Genomic DNA, 26,254 nt, shown 5'->3' on the forward strand with positions numbered 1-26,254 from the left:
CAACTTTACTCTGAAAACGTGAGTCTAAGAACAAATGATGGTTTAATGACAGCGTAGAATATAATGTCATGTGCACGAATCGCACATAAAAAAATATAGAAGAATTAATGAGATAATATTAATAGATATATAAGAATGTAGGAAGGAAGCTGGGTTTTTCTTCGCGTTTCCTGCTTCATTATTCATAGTCGTTATCCTAACTAAAATATTGAATTAGTTGAATCAACGGTAACAGCAACGATGAAGTCACTGCTTTGTGAAGTAAAATATTCGAAAAAAAAAGATAGAGAGAGAGATTACCGTTAAATAATTTAACAAAATTTTCCTTTAATTAGGCTAATTGTCGAGTTGTCTGGAATGATATACGCGTTGAGTCGCGACGAACTGAAACGAACGCGCGGTGATAAAATATGCGAAATTCGATCAAGATAGAGGCCGAGCTGTGCGAATAAAAATCGCGCAATAATGCGTAATTAGGGAAAAGTTAGTATACAATTTACATCAGAATAAAATTATCGAACGAAAAAGTTCTCGCATTTCTTCCGGAAACTTCGTTCTGCCTTTCGCGCCCGACACGTTCATTTCCTTTCATCTCTCGTACACGCGCAGAAATAGCGAGTGCACTTATTACACGTAATAATTTATCCTTTTGACACGAGGCTGTACGTACCGGGATGCATTTATAATTTCAAGATTCTCCCGTGACGCGGCATTTACTTTCGTTTACTATGAAAACACTACCGATGCCGTTAAGAAAGATAAACAAGAAGCTTGTGGCGAGGATCGGACAACAATTTTTCTCGCTGAAAATGTGAGAGGTTTTAGATTGTCACTGATTTCTACATCTTTTAACTACTTATAACAATTAAACAAGTCTAGGAGAAACTTTATTCCGTAACACTCGGATTATATTTTAGAAACATAGCAGAAAATATTGTATGAAATTCTGTAAAATAGAATTAAAGATTACACTTTCAATTTATTATCTCCAGAATAAAGTTATTAAAATGATACTCGTAAAAGATTTGTCTAATATAGGGAAAATGTTAAAGTTTTTTTTTTCAAGCTAACGAAAGTCTTTAAGCGCAATTTAAGGATTGGACTCATGAGAGTACCAATTATCTCCCTGCTTAATTATTTCCCGTTGTCTCTGAATTTCCAATTAATTAATCGCATCCGCAATTAGGGCCTCCATAAAATTTTCAATGGTGAAGGATCGACTCGAAATTTATCAGGGAATCTATAATCGAGAGAAAGTGCGCGACTTCCGATGCGCCTCGCGTGCACTCCATGTTGCAGCTCGCGGTGCACAACGGAGGAGCAGGCGATTAAAGAACGGACGACGCTCCCACGAGCTGCAGCCGCAGCTTCGTCTCTCGACATCATCTCAACTGTTTAGTCACTCTCGGCTATGACTGTCGCTTACTCCGACTCCTTCTTCCTTTTCTTCGTTCTTTGCCGTCCGTTCGCGCTTTCTGCCACGTTCTATTTCTTTCTCTCTCTCTCTCGACGCCCTTTTCCCTTATGGTTCGCTCCGGCGACTAGCGCGCGTCGAAGCTTCGATAAATGTCACTTTCGCAAATTCCAACGCCAATTCCCAGAATAGCAGATTTATTTCGGAAATTTATTTTCAAGAGATTGAAATCTCCGACCGGTTAAACGAGCCGTCGGGCTAGTCTTCGAAATTTAACAACGAAAAATATACACGCGATATTTTAACGAAACTGTTCTCACATTGTAAAACGCTATTATATTCAACGTCGTGTAGAAAATAAAGAGAATATGGGGAAACTCTTCATGATTCAAGTAATCGAAGATTGTCAGGTCTCAACGGCGAACCGGAGGAAATGGAGAACGAAGGGAATTCCGTTTCTCTCAGCGAGCCGTGTCGTATTTTTAGGCGGACTCTACACCGAAGTAGAAAGGGTCGTGCCGAGTCCGTCAGAAAAACAAAACGATTTCGCCGTTCGTTTCCAACAAACGTTTCAGTTGTCCCGCTCGCTCGCGTTTCGAGTCCAAGACTTGAGCCGTTCCAATCGCAATCTGAACTGCATTGGCAGCGCAACAGTGTCTCCGCGATTTTCATCTCGTTGCGATAGTAGTTCAATACTTCTCTTAATCCACTCAAACAGGTATCGCGGATTAAAAGTTAGATTACGAAGGTTAGATTACGGAAAGCTAGAGACACTTAATTGCTCCGTCTGTAAATACCACACAGTTGAAAAATTTGTGTTTTTAACAGATATCACATGTCCCAAACGGTCCACACAAATTTTTGTGTTAATTTAACATAATATGGACATGTTAAATAATCACACAAATACTCTGTTAACATTTTAACACAAAATAAATGCAAATCTAAAAATAATTTGAAACAAATTTAGTGTAAAATTAACATATTTTTAATGACAAAATAAATTTCAAAAATGTAATTTTTACATTTTACAGATGTAATAAGTCAAATAACGGTTCGAAATCACTCTGACTTATGTTATATAGAATAAAATTAACATTTTATTCTGTAAATTTTAACAGATACATTTTGTTACTAATAATATAGAACATATGTATTGTGTTGTTTTAATATTTCTTTTCAGTTATTTCAATGATTTTACATTTTACATTTGATCAATTAACGCAAGAGCAATATGTTAAATTAACACATGACTGTGTTAAAGATTTAACACAAAAATTTTAACCGGCATTTTTTTAACAAGAAAACACAAATTTTCCAACTGTGCAAGCAATTTTTATAACATTTTTATAAAAGATGACAATTGTGTTTTTCTAATTAGAAGTAAGATCGTGAAAATGGGTCTCTTGACTCACACATCATCAATTTATTGTATTGATCGAGTGTCGAATGACGAGAGATCCGTTTGCACCGGATAGCTGCGCCCTCCGGGGGCTGATTAATGTCATCAATGATGTTGTACGCACCCCCATGGACGCACCCCATACAAAATACGAGCATGACTCACTTTCGTTCGATCGAGCCGATATCCGGCTGGCTTCGCTGGCCGGAAGGGAAGCCGCACTTGCGATCACGTAGCAAACGATATTGCTTTGCAATTGCAAAATATTCAGGAAAAACTCGTTTGCATCAAGGCCGCAGAGTGACGAGTAGTTACTCTAATAGAGATACCTCATAAAGAGAGAAAGAAACAGAGGATGGAGGGAGAAGAATTCATTATTCACGAAATAAAATACATTAAATAGAATCTGTTGAAATAAAAATTGTTAAATAACTGTCTTCGCAGATGAAAATACATGCTCAACTTAATAATATTTCAGGCTAAACAATTATCTAAAAAGTTCAATCATAATTGAACGTTATCAAGTAAAAATATCGAAATAACTGCAGAATTTTTTGCAGAATTAAGTTAGATATTTTCCATTTTGTCCTAGTTTTTTTCTCCTAAATCTCTTCTTTATCAGGTAACTTTTATCTAAATTTATGAAACATTCTACATATAATTGAACATTTAAGGCCTTGAAGGAAATTCAGACTTGCTTCTCTTTTTATCGGCAACGCTGTTTTCTCCTTCACGGTCGAGAATATACGCCGTTCTTTGTTTCCGCGGTACCGATTCCGGTGCGTGAAAAAAAGGAGAGCAGGAAGGAAGGTAGAAGGACAAGCGTAGGAGCGTAGGAAGACAATGGATCCTCGAGGCATCGGATAGACGCTTCTACTCAAGGCTCTGCTTCGCGAGGTGACGGAAACGCGAGGACAAGATGGCAGGATTTTGCTCCGCGAACAGAATTTTTCCCGAATGACGAAACGAGAGGCGCAACATCGTTGATTGCGAAGAAGAGTCAATCACGAGATGCAATTCTGAGAAAATTGTGCAAACTCGCGGTGGCGCATCTTTATTGATGAACGAATTCAAAGCGTCCCCTCGATCTTTCGAAGCTACTTATTTCTTTTAAAAGCGTTCCGCGGAGCGATAAATAAATTTTTATTGTAGAAATACTTGGAATTGAAAACGGAGTTGATAATTACTTGTGGAAATTGTTGAACGCAATACCTTGACGTCTTGCAATAAACGTACATATTTTTTAATCAGATGAATGTATGTAATGTATGTTTTTTTTAATTTTACAAGACAAATTTTACTTTATTCAGTACCAGAATTATGTAATGCTATCTTTTTTATGAAACACGTTGTTAAAGAGAAGAGCTATATCCATCAAAATACGAAGTAATAGGAGGTGACATAATCGAATATTTTTTCAAGAAAAAAACGATTCTAAATAGGCGTGGGCGCGTACATGCACCAACATCATAATATTCATAATCATCGAGCGGCGTATTTCCTCAATTTCATTGAGAAACGCGTTTATAAATACACGCACGCGTCGATCTATTGAGCGTTGCGAAGGGTCGAGGATGTGCGACGCAAATAAAAATGTCACTCTTTTTTTCCTTTACACGACGACCCTGTGTAAAGTCTCCCCGGGTGAATTTATTGAAGGTCAAGGAGTTACCGAACGATCGACCGTCGCGATGGACAAAGGCGAAGCGTCCAGATAATTAACGGTATCGCGGGGAATAATGCGGCTAATAATACACGCGACTGTGTTTTATCTCTAATCCAACTGCGCGACCTTTCGCGAAAGGGCACCCATTATTACAGGGGTCAACGAATCTGGCCAGTTATGACAGTCGACACTCGATAAAAATGATCGGCGCGTCGCAGTTTGTTTTTTCAGCGCCACGTGCTTGAGAAACTTGAAGAAAATATAATAAAAATATAATCTCTGAAGCAGCTGTTCCGTGCAATTAACTTAACGTTCATTTATATTATGCGGATAGGATTACGACAGGAAATATTTTAATTGTTAACAATTTGCTGCTGAAATTATTATCAGTCAACGCTAAGTTCCCCAACTGTTGCCTTTTAACTGACGATAATGTTCGATAATTCGATTAATTCTGCAATATTGGCCTCCAACGAGTGGTAACGTTAAATTAACGTCGATTCATTATTCCCAATTAAAGTTAACGTTTCATTACTGCCTAATCTAATTGTGCTAAACACGAATCGAGTTAAGCGTGATTAGCGTTGATCAGCGTTGATCTTTCGGTGAAAGGCGGCCATTCGGGCAACCATTTTCGGCCCTCCCGAAGCAAATCAACGCACGACAATGAGGGTCCGTAGAGATCGGTCGAGCATGTACTTTTTTGGGTCAGAGGTCACACGCGAGTGAACCTAACGGCGACAGCCAGGAGTTCCACGCCGCGTTCTTCTAACCATTAAAGATCCCTCAATTTGTAAAAAAAAGGACAATTGATAAAACCATGAATTTTTAACGGAAAGTAGGCGTATCTTCAAGATAAAAATGAACGAATTGAAGGGCAATCTTAATGGCGTTATTTAAATCCGACTGCATTGACGCCGATGCGAGGGTTTAGCATCGATCTCGTGGCCAAGTAAAGTTTCATGATACAAAAGACACGGTTATCTAATTAGAAGAATTTCCGACGTCAACTTTTATACAAATTATAAAAGTCACGTGGAGATTCGGCAGTGACTTTTCCCTCGAGCAAGGTATAACGCAGAGCGTAAATTCAGTCTCGCAGCGGGCAAACGCGTTTCGATCTCGAGCCGCGGACTCGTGTTCCTCAGGATTCGCGGAGAAAGGCCTCGCATTAGGGTCGCCTCTGTAGAAACGGATATTAGAAAACGGCTCTATACAGCGCGATCTTAAACCTCTTTACGATCGACGTCACGTCGACCTCGGGACCCCCGGCTGACAAATCGCGTGCATCGATAACGCCGCGTATACCTCGCGAGCGCCATCAGCCTCGATTCCGCTCGTCCAAGGATAGATATCCCCGCGTTTCGCGGCCCCGAGTGACAATCGCTGACGCAGTCGCGGCTCTAAGCGAGAGTGCTCCGATTTTGCGAACCCACGCCCGCGCTTTCGCTTAAAATTTACGCCCACGAGAAAAGAGGCGACAAAAATTGGCAAATCAGAGATTGACGTTGAAATTGCGCCACGTTCACGTTCGATGCGGCTATACAAACGCGAGAGCGATCTTTAATGGTGCTGTTTAAATCTAATCCAATTGCATTGGCGCCAATGCGAGGGTTTAACATCAATCTCGTGATCAGGCAAAGTTTCACGAAAAAAGAGACACGGTTATCTAATTAGAAAAATTACTGATGCAAACTTTTATACGAATTATATAAAAATTACGTGGATTCGGCACTAACTTTTTTCTCGAATCCATGCAATGTTGCAATATTTACAATAAAATTGTAATATTTAAACAATAAAATTCATAAGGCTCTGACTTGTAATCGCAATTCGAAGGAATAAAGGATATAGGAGCCAAGACAGGAAGTTAGTGCATAAATAATTTTAATAATTTTAAAACTTATTGCGAAAAATTTACCCCAGCCAGGGTTCGAATCTGGACCTCCCGCTCGCTAGGCGGGCGTCTAAAAAATTGTAATATTTATACTATTAAAGAATAAATTGTAACATTTATATAATATTATATACAAATACTACAACTTATACTATTTAAGCTGTGATATTCGTACTACAAGACTTGGTTTGATTCTTACAGACATTATAGAGCCCTGGCCACTTTCTTCCTTCATGTTCGAACACGCGAAAAAGATACGGAACCGTGTCGCTTAGGAAAGTAAAGTTCAGCGCGAGTCGGAATCGCTTTCCTCTAAGCGCGACGGCGCTTCCTCGCGCGCCATTCAACCCTGGGCATTTGCAACTCTCGTTAATAACAACGCCCCTTCCCCCTCAATCGCAATTACACTCGCTGACTTCGGTCGGTGGAAAACTTCATCGGCCGGCGAGTAACGTCGCGCTAATTGGCGTCCGCTCTTTAACATTCAACGGAGGCGCGAATTTCCATGAAACCGCCGTGTACATTCACGTCGCTTTTCATTTCATTGTACCTCGCTCGACATTGTAATCTCGGTAAAAGCCTTACGAGACTTATGCAAAGAAAGTTATAATCGTGGGATTCGACTTATTGAGCGCACTTTACACACGTCACGGCGGGTGAATGAGACAGCCACGGGTGAATTCAACTATTAATGGGAAACTTCTTTCCCCCACCTTCGCTTAATTTTTAAAACAACGCCAGGCGCTATCATAATTTTTTTTTAAACAGAACTGTCGAATACGAAGACACGGGATTTTTTTTTATTCAAGTGATTTTAGAGAAACGGGAATATCGACGAATCGTGCGTCGGTAGCAAGCGGGCTCTGCTAGATTCTGCTATCACTAGGTGCCAGGGTTGGGAAGTAACTCGTTGTAACGAAGTTGCAGTTACTTTTTTTTGTAACTCTAATTTAACTTCGTTACCTTCTTTCCATCTGTAACTGTAACTTAACTAAGTTATATTTTCTCGATAGCTAGTAACTCATTTAATAGTCACGTTAATAGTTACTTTATATATTTTTTAAACCTCCACAGATTGCATTAGGCCTTGCATCACATTAATGCATGAACACCTTCATCGGCGCTTTGCAATTCAAATTTTATATTTTTATTTTCATTGCAAGAAAGTAACTGCAAAGTAACGATTCGTTACTTTTTAAATAACTGTAACGGTAACGCGTTACTTTTCAGAATCGGTAACTTGTAACTGTAACCAGTTACATTTTTAGCGAAAACACTGTAACTGTAACTAAGTACTTTTATAGAGTAACTTTCCTGGTTAGACAGAGATTAAGCTACTTCTAGCATTTCCACTGTAGTGTAAGATACAGAATTCAACCCCTAATGTCAAAATATCGAAATGCCGCGGAGAAGAATGGCGCACGATGAAAAGATTCGAACGGAGAGTCAGTTCGCCCGTCGATCTTATCGAACGCCCGATTCCGCCCCGCCGACTTCACCCACCGTCGAATTATCGCAAATCGACCGACTTACCGGAAGACGCCGGCGCTCCCTGGGTGTCCGCTCGCTGCTGCCCGTCGCCGCCGCCGACGTAGAGAGATGACGAGAAATTACCGCACCGCGGAAAGACCGCGCCTAGCCGCACGCGAAACGCGGGGGTGAACAATCCGTCACTTCCCCGCCCGAGGTGAATCGGAGCTCGTACTACGGAACTCGGCGCCGGGCACGTCCTGACTGTCGCGAGGATACTACGAGACTGCACGGGGAGAAACGCCGCCGCGTCAATGAAAGCGCGCCGTCCCACCCCGCGCCCCACAACCTGCCGGCGCGCGCACCTTCGCCCACGGGCGACACGCGCGGCGCGTCAAGTTCGCCGAATAACAATAAACGGAAACAAGGGTTTCTTCTTCACCCGCGCCGGTGCGCAAACGTTGCGCGTTTTATTTGAATGTAACTGACCTCGAGGCTCGCGTGGCCGGCGAGTTTCCTTAAGTTCTCGCGACGTGAAAGAATACATTGAGTTTTCAAATTGACGACTCCAAGATCGACCTGAAATCTGCGTGGAAACCCGTGTCTCTCGCGCGTTTTATTAAAAAATGTAACTGTCTCAAGGTTTACGTGGCGCTCGAGTTTGGGCAACAGGGGAAAAAGTAGACAAATAAGTGAAGGACTTTTCAAATTGCAGCTTCTTTAGAATCGACCTGAAATTTCTAGAAAGTGCTATGCCATATCGCGCCCTGAGCGAATTGTACGCGTTATCTTTTAACACTTGCTTTTCTATCGTTTCTCCGCGCCGGCGAATCTTCATTTCGTTCTGCAATTCGCGCGCAGGAACGGACGATGTGCGAATGATTTTCACAAAGTTTCACAACGCACGACACTCACACAACACACCGGAAGCGTCAGTATATTGCACACCTGGCTTAGTAATTGCATAAAGGAGAAATCTCGGTTTTGATTTCATTAAGAAAATCCGCAATCTGATACGGATCCTATCGCGCGAAGAAATTAATTAAAAAAAATTTCCAGCCTCACGTAAAATTACATTATCGAGGCTCTAACACGTTCTCCTTAAGTGTGCATCTTTATTTCGCGACCGATACAACATGGAAAAGCTAACGCTTCTCGCTGACGTAGGAAAAACTTGATTATATAATTCGCGTTACATGATTTTCCATATTGCAGACGAAATAATCACGCGCGAGTTTTTAATATCCTCTCTATTCGTAATGTTATAACTAACAGTAAGCTAATTCGATTTAAAAATACTCGGGATTTTGAAATATAAAGAAAGATTAAATTTAAAATCAAATCAAATAACGAAGATTCACGCGCGATCCTTCGATCTTTCATTCGTTAACGAAATTCGATGCTTTTCTTCAAGATTCTGATGACTTAATGAAAAATAGGTAACCAATGTAGGAAATTAATATTCGACACGACTGGGAAAAGAAGTAAACTTCAATTACTCACTATTTCGAGGTGTCCACATCTGATGACCGATCGTAAACAGCTTCAACCAGTCGCGTGCATCTACGCATTCCACGTGGGCGTATCGTCGTCATCTGTTCCGTAGCTCTCGTATCGTCTGCAAGCAAAAAAAACACACACAATCGATTTATCCCGCTTAAGAAACTTTCGACCGAGAGCGACAGGCAAAAAGCCTCCTCGGTAATTTGCGAGTTCGCGGTTATCTGGTCGCGCTGTTAAGCATTCGTTTCCTTATTCGGTTCCTTATTGCGTCCCCATTGTCTTCGTCATAGTGTGCTCTCTCGCCTACCTAACATACACCTAGGCCCAGGCGCTTCCTAGGTTCATAAAAGAATTTCTCCAACCCTTCCTCCTTTGACCGTATTACGCAAAATCGATGCGTCCTGAATGAACACCGTGACGCAGCTTTCTCATAAACGTCATCACACCCTCGCTATTTTAAACTTCGTTACGTCAAGGAATGTGCAATACTTTTATTAATTATATGGGCTATTTTACCACATTAACATCGATCTATGACGTAGACGATGTAAGGCGACGTAATAAGCGTTCCAAGTTTGTCCCATTCAAGAGAGATTTTTCAATAAAATCCTACGAGATCCCCTCCCTATCCCGTGCAACACAATAGCGCTTTTAATGAAACTCAGCGATGTGGTTTCTGCGTTACACAGAATTCGATATATGAAAAAAGAATCGTCGCTACACTTGTAAGAAAAACAGCACAGCCTCGCCTCCAACTTATGAAAGAATGCAACAGGCTTTCGATACAATAGCGATATGTGATTTTTCCGATTGCATAAATTCTCTTAGTATGAAATAATTATTCTCTATTCTTCAGCCTCACGTTCGTTGTTGTGCCGCTCACCCTATTGCCTTACGCAACCGACCAAGCTGCTTAGTAATATTCCAATGTGACAAACGATAAATAACATCGAACTATCGAAAAGAAAGGTACCGACCTTTTTGGCATCGTCCAACGTTGTGGGAACGTAGTGGGCATTGATCGCTTGCGCCATAGTACAGTAGTCACGATACAAGATGTATTGATCCTTCAACCAACGCCTGATCGCCGAAACTCTCTCCCGAAACCGATCGTCCGGCTTCGACTCCACATCGTTTATGTCTAGAGAAAAGGATATGTTCCAGTTTAAGACACGCGCGAATAAATGAAGAATGTGTACGCGCAGAATATATTTGAGAATGTACTTGGAGCGCATTTGTGCATATAATGCCTTTATTTAAATGCGAAATGAATTTAATGCATTCGTTATACGACTCTGCGCCGCTATCGGTCGAGTCAGTCCTCATTGTTCCGATACAATGCGGATTCCTTCTATTCATTGCTAGAGTCGCAATTGTCGGCGCATTCACCGCGGTACGACTCACCACCTCGGGCGCGTTCATTAAGATGACATAAAGTGAATCGAATAGGAAAAAAAATGTACGAAATGGAATCTCTAATTAAACAGAGGAATTTTTTAACAAAGATAATTGTCGATTTATCGCTGAGAAATGAGATGTGGCAATTCTTCTTATCAAAACCAGAAGACAAATGGTGATAATCGGCATCGTAGTTAGCGATCATAATTTACATGTAAAAATAGATTTGCGAAACATTTCTTTGTTTAAATTTGTAAATTACCAGGCTGCGTAAATTCTGCGATCCTCGGGAATTCCAGAGGTTTGAAATAGCTCCGAGCGGAAACTGATTCTAGTCTCAAGTCCTTCAGCTCGTGTAGATATTTTTGGAGGTCTTCTCGTTCCTGCCGTAGTCGTAGTTCGATAATGTGCTTCCGAAGTCCGCGCGTTTGCTTGCCGTCGAGCGACAAAGCTTTGTCTTCCTTACGACTTCTCGTGCTATCGCGAGCTCCGGCCGTCCTTGAATTCGTTGTCCTCGCGCTTTTCTTCTTCCTCTTGGTGTTGCGTTGTCCGCGACAATTATGATCGGACTGAAAGCGTTATTAGAGATGACGAAGTAGCGGCTTTTCTTGCCAAAATATACATTATGTAATCATTGCGTAATGATTTCGGCGTTGCAAATGTCGATTTAAACGCCTGGGCCTTTGACGAGTTATTTATACACTCTTAAACTGGCATTCAATCGCGAAATGTATAATCTCGAAAGAAAAATTGGCAAAACGTGGAATAGTCGGAGAGTAATTTCAGGAAAATTTTCCGCTTCAAGAAATGTAATATTATTTTACAAAAAGAAACAAGATTTGGTATAAAAGACGGAGGCCACTGCGATATCTTAGCTCGATAAAACTTATGCAACGCTAATACCACTCTCCAAAAACTTTCCTTTTCTTCTCTCACCTTCACTCTCCTCGTCTTCGGCGCGTTTTGACTTGCAGACACGGTTTTGCCGCCGGAGGAGCTTTCAGATGCTTTCGTTGCAACTGTTGAGCTCTTGGCCAGCGCGTCTTTGTGCGACTTTCTCACCACACGTTCGGCGTCCTGTGAAATTCCTTGGTTCAAGCTTTCCTCGGAGACGCGTTCCGTGCGCTTCTCGGTCTCCTCTAACGACGAATTAGATCTTGTCTCCTTTATCCCGTCCTCGTCGCTCGCCACCGGCAATCCGGTGACATCTATCACCACCGCGCGTTCCTTCGCTCTGTTGGACGATTCCCCGCGCTCTTTCCGGCCGCTTACTTGCCGGACAGTAGTCATCCCCGGGGAGTTTTTCCTCTCATCTGTCTTCATCACGTCGCCGGTCGACGAGTCCGAGGAATCCGACGTGTTCTTATTGGAACTTGCGACTGAAAGATTCGTCAGGCCGATCGCATTATCGGTGTCACATCATTGTCACGGCGATAGAATTTCTTGATTAGTGCAACTCAGGGCAAAAAAGCTTTCAGTGAAAATTTAAGATTGTCCGCCATAAAAGGAAAACTGCGCCGCGGCGATCGCGCGACGTGTTGTTCTGAAATCTAATTGCGATTCATTAACAAGAAAGAATACTTTAATTCTATGAACGTTTTACTAATCCGATAAGGCGAAAATATGCTCAATTAAAAATTGTAAAACTTAACAAACAATAAATTACAAAGCTACTGACTGCTAATATTCTCACTTAATGTCTCAGAATTGGGAACCCCCGCGTTTTCAATCGAATGCTGCAATTTACTCTTTCCGCTCGATTTGCTGACGAAATTCTATCTCGGAATAAATTTCCTAATACCCCGACACCCCATTGGAGCGACTCCAATTCTGACACCGCCATTTATTTATAACGTATTATTTTACCGCTTGAAACGTTCTCGTCGCTTCGCGACGCCTTGCGACGCTGATAACGTTCTCCCCGGTTCTCCGAGCGCGCACCGGAAGATCGTGGCAATTTTACTGAGCGCACGGCGACGCTATCTGGACTCGCGACGACGCTCTCCAAGTCGCTGACGTAATCCGAGGATCCCGGCTCGACCTCGGTTGCACTCGGTTTCGGCGCGATGATTAACTCGTCCCTGCGGCCGTGCAAAGTCATATCCACATTGATAAAGAATATCGACGCTTCGCCGCTTTTGCTTGTGCAGTAATAAATCACTCGATAACAATCGCGTGGGCATACTGGTTATACTGTGGTATAACCAGTAGTTGCACTCTCCGCCGGCACCTTTGATCTGGGGCGGTTTCAATTTTCCGCCATGTTTTTATTCGCGCCAACGGTGTATCAACGGCTAAAAGTGCCTGGGCCCTTTTCAGGATCGTATCCAGGAAAGGCGCATACGAAATAACTGATGTAGATTGTAGATTGCGGTCAAGCTGCCGCTATAAATGCTTCAAAGCGTTTCTCCTCTCTTTCTATCTTTACTGAAAGAAAAGAGAAGAATACTTCGTAACATTCGAAGCGACAGCTTGAACGCAGCCCTAATAACATATGTTATCATAGCACAGGGTTTTAATCTGAATAATTTTGATTTTCCCGCGAAAGCAGCCCAGTGCAGTTCTCCGTCCGTGTCCCCGCTAGCTCCCTTTCTACGCGGATCGCGTTTCATTGGCCACGTTCGATTTCTTTTATTAAAGAAAATATTAAAATTTTTTTAAATTAAAGCACCACTGCTATCCTATACGTGGAGGAAAATCCCCCATTATGCGATAGACTTCTAATATGAGACAGCAGATTTTCAACGTCCAAATTCAAACCACAAATCTTTTTTCGCAACGATTACGCGATTTAACGACGAATCACTAAACAGATTTCACCGCAAGGGCAATAAATTCATTACGGAATCAACGGACGGTGTCTCGTAATAGGGGACTTTCCTCTACAATGTGTCTCTAGAATCAATTACACTTGCTAGATCAGTTATATTTACATCCTAATTTCTGTACAGAAATAAAATGAAGTTGTTGAAACGGTATTGGGCAACTGTTCTTCTTTTTCCTGTCTTTATTGTTACAGTTAAAGTAACGTTCACTGATGCACATAGTCATAATAAAAAACAAGTGTATATATGTTTTGAGAAAGTTATGCACATAATTGCCAAATAATAACTACCTGTGCTTCTCAGAACTGTCCCGAGAAGATCTGTATTCCGCCGTGTCAATTTTCTTCGCGCTAAATCTCGCTTTATCGGCCGCTTCCCTCCTTCCATTAATCATTCCCCCGCGCCGCGACCGTACGGTCGAGCTCGAAATGTCCTCGAAAGTGTCGTTTGCATATCCGTTTCCAGGCGCCAGACCTTTCCAACTGTCGAGAGTCACCACAGAGGCGTCTACGTCCGTCGGATGTTTCGAGCCCCCGTTAACCGCGTCTTCAATTTTAGCCACGGAGCTTTCTTCGGCGCGGGAAAGTTCCGAAATAATTTCACTGCCGTTCTCCAGCGTGCCGATCGACTCCTCGACGACGCTGTCGTCACGCAGAGATTCCGACTCGATCGTATCGTCGCGAACTTTAGGGCCCACCGCTCGCGGCGTTTTCGCGACCACTTTGTCCATCGAGCGCTTTTTCGGGTCGTGGCGCGCCCTGAAAACTCTCTCGCTCGACCCACCGGACATTCTCAGCCGTTTGATCGACGAATTATCGGACGGCGCTTTTCCCCTCGAGATTTCGGATGATTTGACGGATTCCCTTCCTCCCTCGGACCTCGCGGACATCCGCGTTCTCTCCTCGCGTCCGGAGGATCTGTCGCCGGCCGTGGAAGAGTTTCGCCGCGACGTTTTCGAGCGCGAGTGCGACTTCGACGGAGTCACCGTGTCATCGGGCACGCTTTCGATCAAACTGCTCTCCCGAATCGTCATTGAATTGTCCGAGATAAGACTTTCTTGCTTTCCTGCGGAACGCGGCGATTTATCATCTAGCTGCACCGCGGCGGCGTCTTCGGCAGGTCTAAACGCGCTTGCCTCGTCCGGCGTCGATCTGTCGCTCTTCGACGAAAGTTTCGTTTCCTCCGCGTCACCCGCGTGTCCTTCGTATCGAGCGTCCGGCATTTTTATGTCGAGCTTGGGCCTCGCGGCTCCCCTCGGCGACTCCCCCGATTTCGCCGACGGATTCTCCGAAGAAACCAGCGAGACGCTGCTTATCGAGCTGTCCGCGTCCTAGAATTACAAAGGGTTGTTAGCGTAGCGACTCTTTCAGGGAAAACCTTAACCATAATCCAAATATCTTTCTGAAATATCAAGGCATCAATTCTATATGTCAAATACAGTGAAAATGAAGAGAAAGACATGAAGAGGGCAGTTAGAAAGACACAAACCACCCCTAGCACAGTGCATTGGCTAAACATTGGTCCAATGTTCGTTAAATTAGCAATGTCCCTTTTACCTCTTTCCACTTCTGCTCTTTGCGTTTGATCTTGTATTTTTCTTCTATTTCCTTCAGGCGCGCCAGTGCCGCGTTCGCTTTCGAGGAGAGCATTTTTCCTCCCTCTTTTCAAGTCCTTTGTGTGCTCGCTAAATTTATCGGAAAATCTGGCTAGCAGACTCTCTCCGCTCTTGGCTCGATGCGCAACACTTGTAAATTTCAATTATTCACGTGGCAATGAGAAACGAGAAGCTTGATTTTGAAGTGAGCCACGAAAAGTTGTTGTATTCGTTCTCGCCATGACAAGTTTGCTTTCTCGTTGCCGAGGAAACGGCCGGCATGTATCACGCTGTTCGCGCTTGACAATCGGTGGTCACAGAGGGGCGGAAATGCCTGCCCTAGTAGCACAGTGCATTGGCCCAATGTTGGTTATATTAGAAATGCATTGGCCAATATTGTCCAACGTAAAGCAGATATTGGCCATGGAATAAATGTAGATATTGCACAATAACAATTATATAATATTAGATTTATATTGGAAGTGCGTTGATCGATTTAACAATGTAATAAGAACATTGACCTGAAATTGATACAATATTAGACTAATATTGCTAAATAGATGTATTGGCTGAATAAGAGATGGGCATCCATCTTACAATATTGGATCAATATTGCGAATACTAGATTTACTAAATCATTACTTACCAATATTGGGAGTCTAGATGATTTCCCAATATTACGCCAATACATTGTGCCACTAGGGCGGGCGCATCTATTGATCGTAGCATACATTAGAGGAACGTCCAGGCATTCCTTGCCCATCTGTCGCCATTGAGTCATTAGGTCCACTTTATCTTGTTTCCGAAGTCCGGGGGAAATTCTGATAACGCGATCGCCTGGTTACATTTAACTGAAATATTTATTAGCTACATGGCATGCGCGCTTTCAACATTCTGTTCTTTTATCGGTCAAAAATATGAAAAGCATTTCAAGCTATACTTCATTGTGACCATCTCGACAATTACGCGGAGCTGTAACGAAAGGTGGAGTTCCGTTTGGGACGTTGAGCGGTTCGCACGTCTTCTGGCTGAAGAAAAAAAAAATTTTTGATACTCGCGGATTGCATCATCCCGCGCGAGGTCCGGTAGTTGGGCCTCTGCATTGTGTGATATCAAAAACGTGATTACACGATAAGATATTGATCAAGACTATTAGTTCGTCGTGGCTGTATCGGCTCAGTGAGTGAGCCGGGAGCCAATAAACTAGATTCTAGAAGAAGCATGTAACGAGAGGCTAGCGCGATGCGTTTCACAAATGGGAACTGCCAGGATAATTAAATGGGTTTCTGCACCAACCAGGCTCTTCCCTACATACCTCGTTACACACGTAAGTAAATAGCCGACGAGAATTGAAGAAAGGAAAAGGATCGTCGCGAGGGAATTTACCTCTTCGAGAAATCCCTTCGAAGGCGCGTGTCCCGCGCGGCCAATCAGCGCGGCTTCGTGTTTCGGCGCGCTCTGCCTTACCGACGGCAGATAAGCGCGCTGTCCTACCGACGCGGCGACGACGCGAATAAGCTTCGCGCGACGCGGCGCGGCGGGGCGAACGGCGCCGACGATTGCCACGGCGCGGCGCGCGGCGCGCCGCGCTGGTTAAGCGTGGTCGGCGCTGATTGGCCGGCGCGGCTCCGCCAATCGGCGCCCTCCATCTGTCTACCTCGACGGCCGCTAAACTCGCCAACCACGTCGGCGGAGCGGGCATTATCGGCCAGTTGGTTGCGGTGGCAGGGTGCCTTCTCGTCGTCGTCATCGTCGCCGTCGGTCTCCTCGGACTCACGTCGTTCTATCGGCGTTGAAAAAATGCGGTTCCCCTGCGCGCTCATCGCACTCCTGACGCTCTCCGCCGCTACGGCGGAGGTGTATCTGGACGAGAAGTTCAACGATGGTGAGTAGGACGGCTATTAATGTCTGCAATCCGGAGGGGACCCGGCTCGGGCCGCGAGGCGGCCGTTCCGCGCGTTCGGCGGCTTCTCCGCCGCGGAGACCGTCGCGGGATCGCGGACTCCGGTCCGCGGCGAACCACACCCTCGCCCTGTTGTCCGGCCGGCGTGGCGCGCCGTCTCCCGCGGGCACTTCCGACCGGGAGATGATAACGCCGGCCGGGGAGACCAAGGGTACGTCAGGGGGGACGACGTGGACGCGGCACGGCGGCGCCTCTCCTTGGTAACCGCACGCCCTGCTGCGCTCCGGTGGCCCGTTCCGTCCCGCCGGTCGGCCGCCGCTCGCTCGCTCGCTCGTCCACGTATCTCGCCGCGCGAGCGGGCTCTTCAACGACGGTTAACGCGCGCTCAGAAATCGCTTAGGACCGCATCGTGACACATCGTGTTTCCGCATCTCGAGCCACATCGGCCATATGTGCCTCCGGCACGCCGGGGGGAGAGAGAGAGGGAGAGAGACGGAAACAGGACGGGCGGACAGGCCGAGAGGAGCGCCGAGAGAGAGACCGTGGCGTCTCCTCCTCGCGTCTCTCGTGGCACGTCGCCGTGGCCGCGCGGGCACCTCTCGTCCGTCGCCGACATGACGCCGCCGCACAGATCGATCCGTCGATCCGCGCGCTCGACTTCGGCGGAGCAGGAGCGGCGGCGGATCGCAGCTCCGCTCCGCTCCGCTCCGTTTCGGAGACCGATGCTCCGAGGCGAGATCGAGCTCCGCGAGTTCACTCGCGTCACCGTACGTCTCTTTCTATTCTTCTGTCTCCATCCTCCATTCCGTCCTCTCTTTCTCCCTCCCCTCCCTCCCTCTCTTTCTTCTATCTCTGTCTCGCTCGTGCGAGAGCCTACACGCCGGGGCTTCCTCTCTCTCTCGCTTCGAGTACAGAAAGCACCAGCGAACCTTCCACCGGCGTTATCCCGTTAAATTCAAGATCCTGCGAGCAGGCGAGAGAGAGAGAGAGTCCCTTCGTGAAAGGATGACGGATCTCTGGCTCTCCTTCGCGATTCTTTTCCGTATCGAGTGGACGGGTCGCGGACGAAGGGAAGGAAAGAATCGCGGAGGGGACGGGTCTCTTATGTTTACCGGTGACAATGGAAGCGCGAATTAGCTTCGTTTTCTCTCCCCCGACTCTCCCGCACATGTCGCGGAAATTAAATGCGCCGGCGGAGGGACGGTGTTATCCTTTCGGCCTCTCGCGACGGCCGGTACAGTTATATCGTCGCCTTTTTAATTTTTAACCGGTTCTCGCCTGCCCCCCACCTTCTCGTCCTCCCCGCTCGGGGACACGATAGGGACAAACGTGACTGTGAACACGTTGTCGCTCCGTATTAATTGTTTCCCCGACAAAATAAGACTGGAAATGCACGCGATTTGCCGTTCGCCTCGCTGGAAGTTGGAAAATATTGCCTGCAAATACGTTAACAAACAATTTCCTTCATTGTTAGGTGCTCAGATCTAAGATTGCAAGTAAACCTATCAATGAAACGTGTATTACATGCGTTAAGATAAGAAAATATTGAAATCAAATACGTATCTTGTTAAACAAATTGGATATACTTTAGTTAGTAAAATACAAAAGCTGCTGTACGTACACCGATTCACGAAGGAATTGTCACGTTTCAGATTCATGGGAAAAGAATTGGGTCTATTCGGAACATCCGGGCAAAGAATTCGGAAAGTTCGTTTCGAGCTACGGAAAGTTCTGGAACGATCAAGAGAACGATAAAGGTACTCGAGAGAAACATAGATAATCCATTACGAAATATTGAGTTCGCTTATGTAACATGCTTGCCTTGTAACATTTTGCCCAGGTATCCAGACGTCGCAGGACGCGAGGTTTTACGCTCTCAGTAGGAAATTTACTCCGTTTAGCAATAAGGACAAGACCCTCATTATTCAGTTTACTGTGAAGCACGAACAGAACATCGACTGCGGAGGCGGATATGTTAAGGTGTTCGACTGTTCCCTCGAGCAGAAGGACATGCATGGCGAAAGTCCTTATCAGATAATGTTTGGTATGTTCCCTTATCAGAGCTTGGGTCGCCGTTACGAATAATCGAATAATCGGATGCCGAGCCTAAGAGTCACTTGTCGTACCAGTGTACGATGAGTGCTATAGGAACTCGGAGAAAAATGCTCTTTCATTATGCCCTGTGATATACTGATTACATGTATCGCAGGTACCAGAAAAGATACATTCGTTACGGGAGTTAATTAGCTTAGATAAAGCTCGAGTTATCTCGCGTAACGGCAACTTTACTTAATTCAGAGATTATTCCGTGCGACGTGCATAAAAATTTTTTAAAAAAGTCAAACGTGCATAGCCTCTTTCTATAATTAGTTATCGACTGATATATCTTTCTATATAGGGCCAGATATTTGTGGGCCTGGGACTAAGAAGGTCCATGTTATCTTCAGTTACAAAGGGAAGAATCTTCTAATCAACAAGGATATTCGTTGCAAAGACGACATTTACACGCATTTGTACACTCTGATCGTCAAACCCGATAACACCTACCAGGTAAATATGAATCACGTTAATGTAAAATTCCCATCGTTGTAAGCGTTATCGAGCCTAGAGTCACACATTCTCACTGATTACCGTGGAGGATAGGTGCTACAGGACCTCGTAGAACAAAGATTATCTTGTTTGCTAACTGTGTAGAGGTGACACCGTTCGCTATACACTTGCGGCAAAGGTCAACACGCCAATAATATCACTACGCTAAACGGAAGTTTATCCTGTTGGACGATTCTTCAACGAAAATCATTTTTCAGGTGCTTATCGACAACGAGGAGGTTGAATCCGGCGAGTTGGAGGCAGATTGGGGCTTCCTGCCTCCGAAGAAGATCAAGGATCCATCTCAGAGCAAGCCTGCCGATTGGGACGACAAGCCTAGCATTGATGATCCCAATGACAAGAAACCAGAGGATTGGGAAAAGCCCGAGCACATTCCCGACCCCGAGGCCGTTAAACCCGAGGATTGGGATGACGAGATGGACGGCGAATGGGAAGCGCCCATGATCGATAATCCCGATTACAAGGTTCGCGCACTGAGCATTCGGAGATTTGTCAGGCATTCTCCTTGTCTTTCGTTATTCTTAAAGTTGTGTAACTCCTCAGGGCGAATGGAAACCAAAACAAATTGAGAATCCCAACTACAAGGGACCGTGGATCCATCCCGAGATCGATAACCCCGAGTACACGGCCGATCCCGAGCTGTACAAGCGTGACGAAATCTGCGCTATCGGTTTTGACCTGTGGCAGGTTAAGTCCGGTACCATTTTCGATAACGTTCTGATCACCGACGATCCGGAGATCGCGCGCAAATTTGGAGAAGATGTGTGGAAACCCACTTTTGTAAGCACATTGCAGCATTGTTTCTCTCGTCATTAATTTGTTACCAATGTGTGACTCGCGATCAACCTGTCATAGATCTCTAATTTAAGATGAGAAATTAATTGAAAAATATTCTGTGACGCGTAGGAAGGTGAGAAGAAGATGAAGGAATCGCAGGACGAGGAAGAGAGGAAGCGAAGAGATTTGGAAGCCAAGGAAAACGAAGATAATAAAGATGATGAGGACGACGAAGAGGCGGACGAAGAGGAGCAGACTCAACCAGACGTAAGTGTCGAGTCCTTGCACATCTTTAATAAGATTTTATAATTAAGCCTGCGCATGATGTTTATATACCTTTTCTGAGATCCGCTGACGAGAACAAATGGAATTCCTCGTTTCTGAGTGTAAACATTCCAATTGTCTTTTTCGATTTTAGTAGAAATCGGCGATACTAACGGCCTCGTTTCTCCTTATTTTGCAGGATCATGATGAATTGTAAATAAGTGTGTCGCGTGTGGACACAAACACACAGACTGTATTCCAGGAGCTACGTGGTCGCGACACGCACTGTAAATCCTCCCACAGGCACAAAATTGTAATCTAAAGACACACAATAGCAAGAGTGCAGGATAATACCCTCGTCGATTACGTCGCCCGCCGCATTGTCCACGAGAGACCGTCACATTGAATTCCGTTTTAATCTTCTGAAGCAAGTCTCACCCGGTTTTTTCAACTCCTGGTGGTGTTTTTGGCCTTGGCATCGCAGCGCCTAAAACATTCTCAGCCCTAGAAACTTTCTATTCGAGTGAGTCTATTATCCTGAGATATTACACGCTTAGGTCAAGTGATTGGTATTTCTGCCAAGTGTGTGCTGGAATACGGAAAAACAAATATATTAGAAAATGGAGAAGGAGAAAAGGGAAAAGTGTAGAGAAGAAAGAAACAAGAAGAGAGTCGTCTAAGCCCGTGTCCACCATCGGCGCAGCTCCACAAAAGACTAAGTTGTTCCGTTTTTGTTTGTCAAGTGTTTTTATATACATTAAAAAGTAATTGAGATGTAATTTAAATAACACGATGCTATTATATATAATATATACATAATTTCAATTTCCGTACAATGTACGCGCGTAATTCAGAGAAAAGAGAAAAACTCGCTCCAATGATAAAAAAAGGAAAAAACGTAAGAATGATAGATGTGTGCAAATGTGACCGAGTGATAATAATTGGTATGATTATGTATCAGAGGCAGTCCAATAATCGTGTAATAAAATAAATAAGACTTTTATAGATGTGCTCAGGCGTTTATTTTCGCGGGGCCTCAAGCGCTCACCTCGATCGAACGCGAAACCCAATCCTGTTGCTGATCCATTTTCATCATTTGTAGCGAATCAATGTGTATGAATCGATTGTGCAAATAGCTTCCAATTACCATTGTATATGTATATAGATGCATATACACGCTATTTTATTATATCATGTTCGAATAATGGTTAATCTTGTAACTCCATTTTTATATCGGAAAATAAACTGACGTCACTTCTCCGAGACGACCATCTCATGGCCTACCAATTACTTGTTTCATTTTTGGTATAGCGTGACTTAATAGACTAAGTTTATCTCGTGGACTGCCACGAGCTAACAGATCTGCGACGATATAATAGATTTGTCACTTGCGTTGACACTCACATTCGCTCACGGAGCGAATAAAAATCAAGATTTATAAATAACAAAAAAAGATGAAGTATGGTCGACGTCGAAAAGGTCGAGACACTGCTTTGTAACTTAATTTTTCGGATACGGGCGACATCCAACAGAATTTGTTTCGTCGGAATAGCTAGAAAACATCGTTTTCGACGTCGACCACACATGCGAATACTTATATTTTGCGTGATTTTTATCTACCTATCTAAAACTTCAGTCTCCTTCGTCCTTGTGAGGAAGTCGCCACTAATTAGCGTGAAACGTGTTCTTCTCGGCGTTTTCCATACATAAATAATTTTATAAAAGAAAGGAAATTCTATACGCATTGCGTCGAAAGCCAGTCGAGACCTTGCAACGTACCGCTGGCGTTGCTAACTAATGACGAGCCCTGAATGTGCCATATTCTCGCACAACAAAGCTTATGCAAGCCGAATATCTCGACCAGCTCCTCCACACTCGCACAGCCAGGAACGTCCTGTACAATTAAATTACAATTTCACGATCTCGCGCAGCATGAAAAATATATTACACCTAAATGAACGAGAGAATGTCTTATAAATGGGAGAACGTTGCATTTACCTGTTTATTAGCGTAGATTAAAAGTAGAGCGTCCTTCAGTTCTCGTTCATAAAGTATCTTTGACAATTCTTTTCGCGCCTCTTCAAAGCGAGACCTGTCGCTAGCGTCAACCACGAAAATAATGGCTTGCGTGTTGTGGTAGTAATGCTTCCACAGTGGCCTGAACTTCTGATGGCCGCTGACGTCCCAGAGAGTGAATACGAGATTCATGTATTCCAAGCTTTCGACGTTGAAACCGATAGTGGGAATCGGTGGGCTTGGCAGCGTGACACCTCGCATGGCGGATAAAATGCTCGTTTTTCCCGCACCGTCTAGTCCCAGAATCACTACGCGCATATCGATCTTCGTTCCAATGTGTATCCTGTTATCCTATCGCAAAATAAATTTAACATTACCGATTATCTCTGTTGAAGAAAAACTAAAAAGTACTTGAAATACTTGTAAAATGAAGATTAATATATAAATTTATACTACAATTATTATTTACAGTAATTTCGGAACAAAACTATTTAAAATAACGTGGTTTATCTCTCACGCGATTACTAATCGGGATTATTTACGAACCCTGCTAAATATAATGGGAATGGAGGACTCGGGACTGAGAAAGTCTGGTCCTAATTGCGCATAATGTTGCTGTTGTTGCTCCAATGTCGCCAGCACTTCCTTGACTTTTTCCGAGCTGCTCAGCAACTTCCAGTCCTCGGAATCAAGAATACTTTCGCACTGGATACACACACCGGCCACTTGCGACCTCGTGGTCGTAAGATCCTTCTGCTGTTGCCTCAGCGCGCAAAGTCTGCCGCGAGTCTCCGTCTCGATATACGCCATCGCGGTTTTCTCCTGCTCGGCCAGGACAGCGCGTAATTCCTCAAAATGATACCGTACCCTCCTCCTCGCATCCTCGATCGCCCAACCGTCCAACTCCTCGATTACTATTTCTGAAAATACAAGGATACAAATTGCAAGCCGTTTAAAAGTACTTTGGAGAATTTTGAAACAATGTTCCTTCAAAAATTGTTTCATATATTATCTCTTCCAAATCGCTAGATGGAATTTTGGAGGGACAAATACCTATCTTATGCGCGGTATCTCTCATGCTCTCCATAAACTGCGTCATCTTCTGCAGTGCCGCGATAATGGACTTCCTGATGTTCTCGGCTTCTTCCTCGACCAACGCTGGCTGCAATTTAAAACACAGGTAAGATCTGGGCAGAAACATACTGACTACGGACGGCGTTACCTTGTGTGTACTGTGTTTGCCGTATTCCTTGCACAAGTAGCACATCAACGAGTTGTGGCAGCCCTCCTGGGTACACGTGAACTCGGCCACGTGCGCCGTGTGTATCGGACAGCGGGGCTTCTCGCGCGGCTTCTCCGACAGCGGCACGCGCCTGTGCTTGCCCAGCGTCTTGGACGAGTGCGTGGCGGTGTCGCAGGTCTCGCATAGATGCGTGGCGCAGACGGTGCAGTAGAGGACCGCGGTGTGCGCCTCATCCTCGTCGCAGGACAGATTCGACTGGAGCCTCTCGCGCTCCAGCACCAGCGTCTTCTGGCTGCTGGACTGCTCCAGTCGCTCGAGCAGCTCGATGAGCGCAAAGTTCTTCTTCAGGCTGTAGACGCTGTTCTCGTGAACGGCGGTGGGCTGTCGGTCGAAGGGGCACAGCAGGAACTGCTGCTCCGACATGCAAGTCCTCAACCGCAACAGGCACGAGTGGCACACCGTATGCCCGCAGTGCAACAAACGTGGCACCTTCACGCCGTCCACCGTGAAAACCTCCTCGCAGACGCGGCATTCCAGCACCTGCCGATATTCGTACACCACCTCTTGTAATCTCGAATGCTTGCTCGAACAAAATATCCGATCAAATGCATTTAACTAAGTTCGACCAACTGTTTATTGATGTACCTAGTTACCCAAGTTTTGGAGTTCAGTTCGACTCCGGGTGACCGCGAATAAATTCCGATTAACTCGATTAGCTCACTCGGTAGAAACGCGGTAAAACTTGTAACGATGTAATTGATCACTTCTGATCTTGCGACTAATAAAGAAAAGTTGGACGATTCCATGCCAACGAAATAATCGGGTAGGTTAATCGGACTGGTCGAAGTCACCCCAGTCGCATGCCAAATCTACGAACGTCTCTCACGTTTGATTTCGGCGCCGTTTTCAGCGAATGCTTGACGCATTTACTCGGTCGATCCGCGTCCTCGTCCATCGCGGCGAGAATCCGTCGTCTCGTCAAGATTCGACCGCGAACGGAGCGCGGGGCCGATCAAGGTTAGCTTCGAACGGCGAGGGGCGAGACTCGCTCGGGCGCGCTGGTTTAAATCGCGGTTTAAATGGTCAAGCCAGGACGAGACCGCGGAATGACGCAGCGCGGTGCCGTGTGCGTGCGCGCGACATCGACGCTGCGCGCTATCCGACTATTTATTCGCGGATATCCTGCCGCCCCGCCGCCTCGTTTCTCTCGCGACCGCGATTCAACTCGCTGCGGTCTCCTTCGATTCCTCGTCCCGATTGGTCGGCCCGCATCTTTCGGCGTCTTTCGGCGAGGCGGACTCCAGTTTGGCGGCCGACGTCCTCTCCCTTTTTCACATCCTTCTCGAATTCGCGTGTCAGCAGTGTCAGCACTCGCGAAGACTGGGTCTACATAGGATGTAGTAAGTCGTGTCGGAAGAAATTGACCAATCACAGTTCATTATTCTCCTTACGGTCGAAGAATAATGAACTGTGATTGGTCAATTTCTTCCGACACGACTTACTACATCCTATGTAGACCCAGCCGAACGGAAAAGGGACAACCACTGCGGCACGGCCGATCTGCGCCGATTGGATTATACCGTTGGATCTGGCGTGACGCTCGTCTCTCAGTGCGGATCTAAAAGAATTTTTAGATTACTCCCGACGCTCCGATTACTCTTGGCCCACGCGACACATTCGCACATCTCGATTGGTCAGTTCAGTCAGACACATAAGAATTAACCAATCATAGTCGACTATTCTTACGACTACGACTTTACGACTTCTATGTAGACGTAAAGCCTCCGCTACCATGGACGTAAAGCCTTGTGTCCACGATCCAAGAGCTGTGTCCAAGTTCTAGTTCCGAGAAATGCGTAGCCAATCACCTTGCAGCTTTTATGGAATAGCTGCAGGTTGATTGGCTACACATTTCTCAAAACTAGAACTTGGACCAAGTTCTTGGATCGTGGACACAAGGCTTAAGAATATATTCTTACGTCCATGTCCGCTACAATGGCCGCGTTCAGCAGACACAACTGTTGAGTGAGCGCTCAGTATGATTGGTTAATACTTTTAGATCCAGCCAATCATATTAAGGATCTAAAAGTGTTAACCAATCATACTGAGCGCTCACTCAACAGTTGTGTCTGCTGAACGCGGCCATTGTAGCGGAGGCTTTACTCAACAGTTGTGCCTACTGAACGTGGCTAATGCGAAAGAAAAATCTTTCTCGTTACACAAGTTTTATAGAAGAAAACTCGTACGAGGGACGCACTGAAATAGACCAAAG

The 26,254-nt window shown here is 45.0% G+C and overlaps 3 protein-coding genes across 7 annotated transcripts in view; 1 reads left to right on the forward strand and 2 right to left on the reverse strand.

Moving 5' to 3' along the window:
* The window catches only part of LOC105562652 (microtubule-associated protein futsch-like), a 36,485-nt gene extending 19,792 nt beyond the window's left edge, over window positions 1–16,693 (reverse strand). The window contains exons 1-8 of one of the 4 annotated variants that reach the window (XM_012013657.1): window positions 16,485–16,693; window positions 15,816–16,197; window positions 13,866–14,905; window positions 12,617–12,831; window positions 11,687–12,129; window positions 11,013–11,319; window positions 10,330–10,493; window positions 9,353–9,467 (exon numbers count right to left, since the gene is read on the reverse strand). In XM_012013657.1, coding sequence (XP_011869047.1) covers window positions 9,441–9,467; window positions 10,330–10,493; window positions 11,013–11,319; window positions 11,687–12,129; window positions 12,617–12,831; window positions 13,866–14,905; window positions 15,816–15,950 — 2,331 coding nt within the window. In that variant the 5' untranslated portion in view covers window positions 15,951–16,197; window positions 16,485–16,693 and the 3' untranslated portion in view covers window positions 9,353–9,440. Of the gene's footprint in view, window positions 1–9,352; window positions 9,468–10,329; window positions 10,494–11,012; window positions 11,320–11,686; window positions 12,130–12,616; window positions 12,832–13,865; window positions 14,906–15,131; window positions 15,509–15,815 lie in introns of all 4 variants that reach the window. The other 3 variants (XM_012013658.1, XM_012013659.1, XM_012013656.1) reach the window with 3 other exon arrangements.
* A 144-nt stretch (window positions 16,694–16,837) lies between these two features.
* On the forward strand, window positions 16,838–21,730 carry LOC105562658 (calreticulin). The gene is made up of 8 exons (XM_012013666.1): window positions 16,838–17,054; window positions 18,725–18,829; window positions 18,913–19,116; window positions 19,471–19,622; window positions 19,880–20,146; window positions 20,226–20,462; window positions 20,589–20,726; window positions 20,923–21,730. Exons 1-8 carry the CDS (start codon window positions 16,970–16,972, stop codon window positions 20,938–20,940), a joined length of 1,206 nt encoding a protein of 401 aa, XP_011869056.1. The 5' UTR covers window positions 16,838–16,969; the 3' UTR covers window positions 20,941–21,730.
* On the reverse strand, window positions 21,727–25,379 carry LOC105562657 (E3 ubiquitin-protein ligase TRIM23-like). 2 transcript variants are annotated; one of them, XR_001008984.1, is made up of 7 exons: window positions 24,869–25,379; window positions 23,962–24,522; window positions 23,793–23,901; window positions 23,286–23,659; window positions 22,722–23,090; window positions 22,344–22,617; window positions 21,727–22,085 (listed from the first exon to the last, which is right to left on the reverse strand). XR_001008984.1 is itself a non-coding variant. In XM_012013664.1 (6 exons), the coding sequence occupies exons 1-6, from the start codon at window positions 24,935–24,937 to the stop codon at window positions 22,459–22,461; spliced, it is 1,641 nt and encodes a 546-aa protein (XP_011869054.1). In that variant the 5' UTR covers window positions 24,938–25,379; the 3' UTR covers window positions 21,727–22,458. The 2 variants fall into 2 exon arrangements, 1 of the variants encoding a protein (XP_011869054.1); XM_012013664.1 differs by having other exon boundaries at window positions 21,727–22,617.
* Window positions 25,380–26,254: the final 875 nt, after the last annotated feature.

This window comes from Vollenhovia emeryi, unplaced genomic scaffold, assembly GCF_000949405.1.
Source record: "Vollenhovia emeryi isolate VEMERY1.0 unplaced genomic scaffold, V.emery_V1.0 DF939185.1, whole genome shotgun sequence".
In the NCBI taxonomy this organism is placed as follows: domain Eukaryota; kingdom Metazoa; phylum Arthropoda; class Insecta; order Hymenoptera; family Formicidae; genus Vollenhovia; species Vollenhovia emeryi.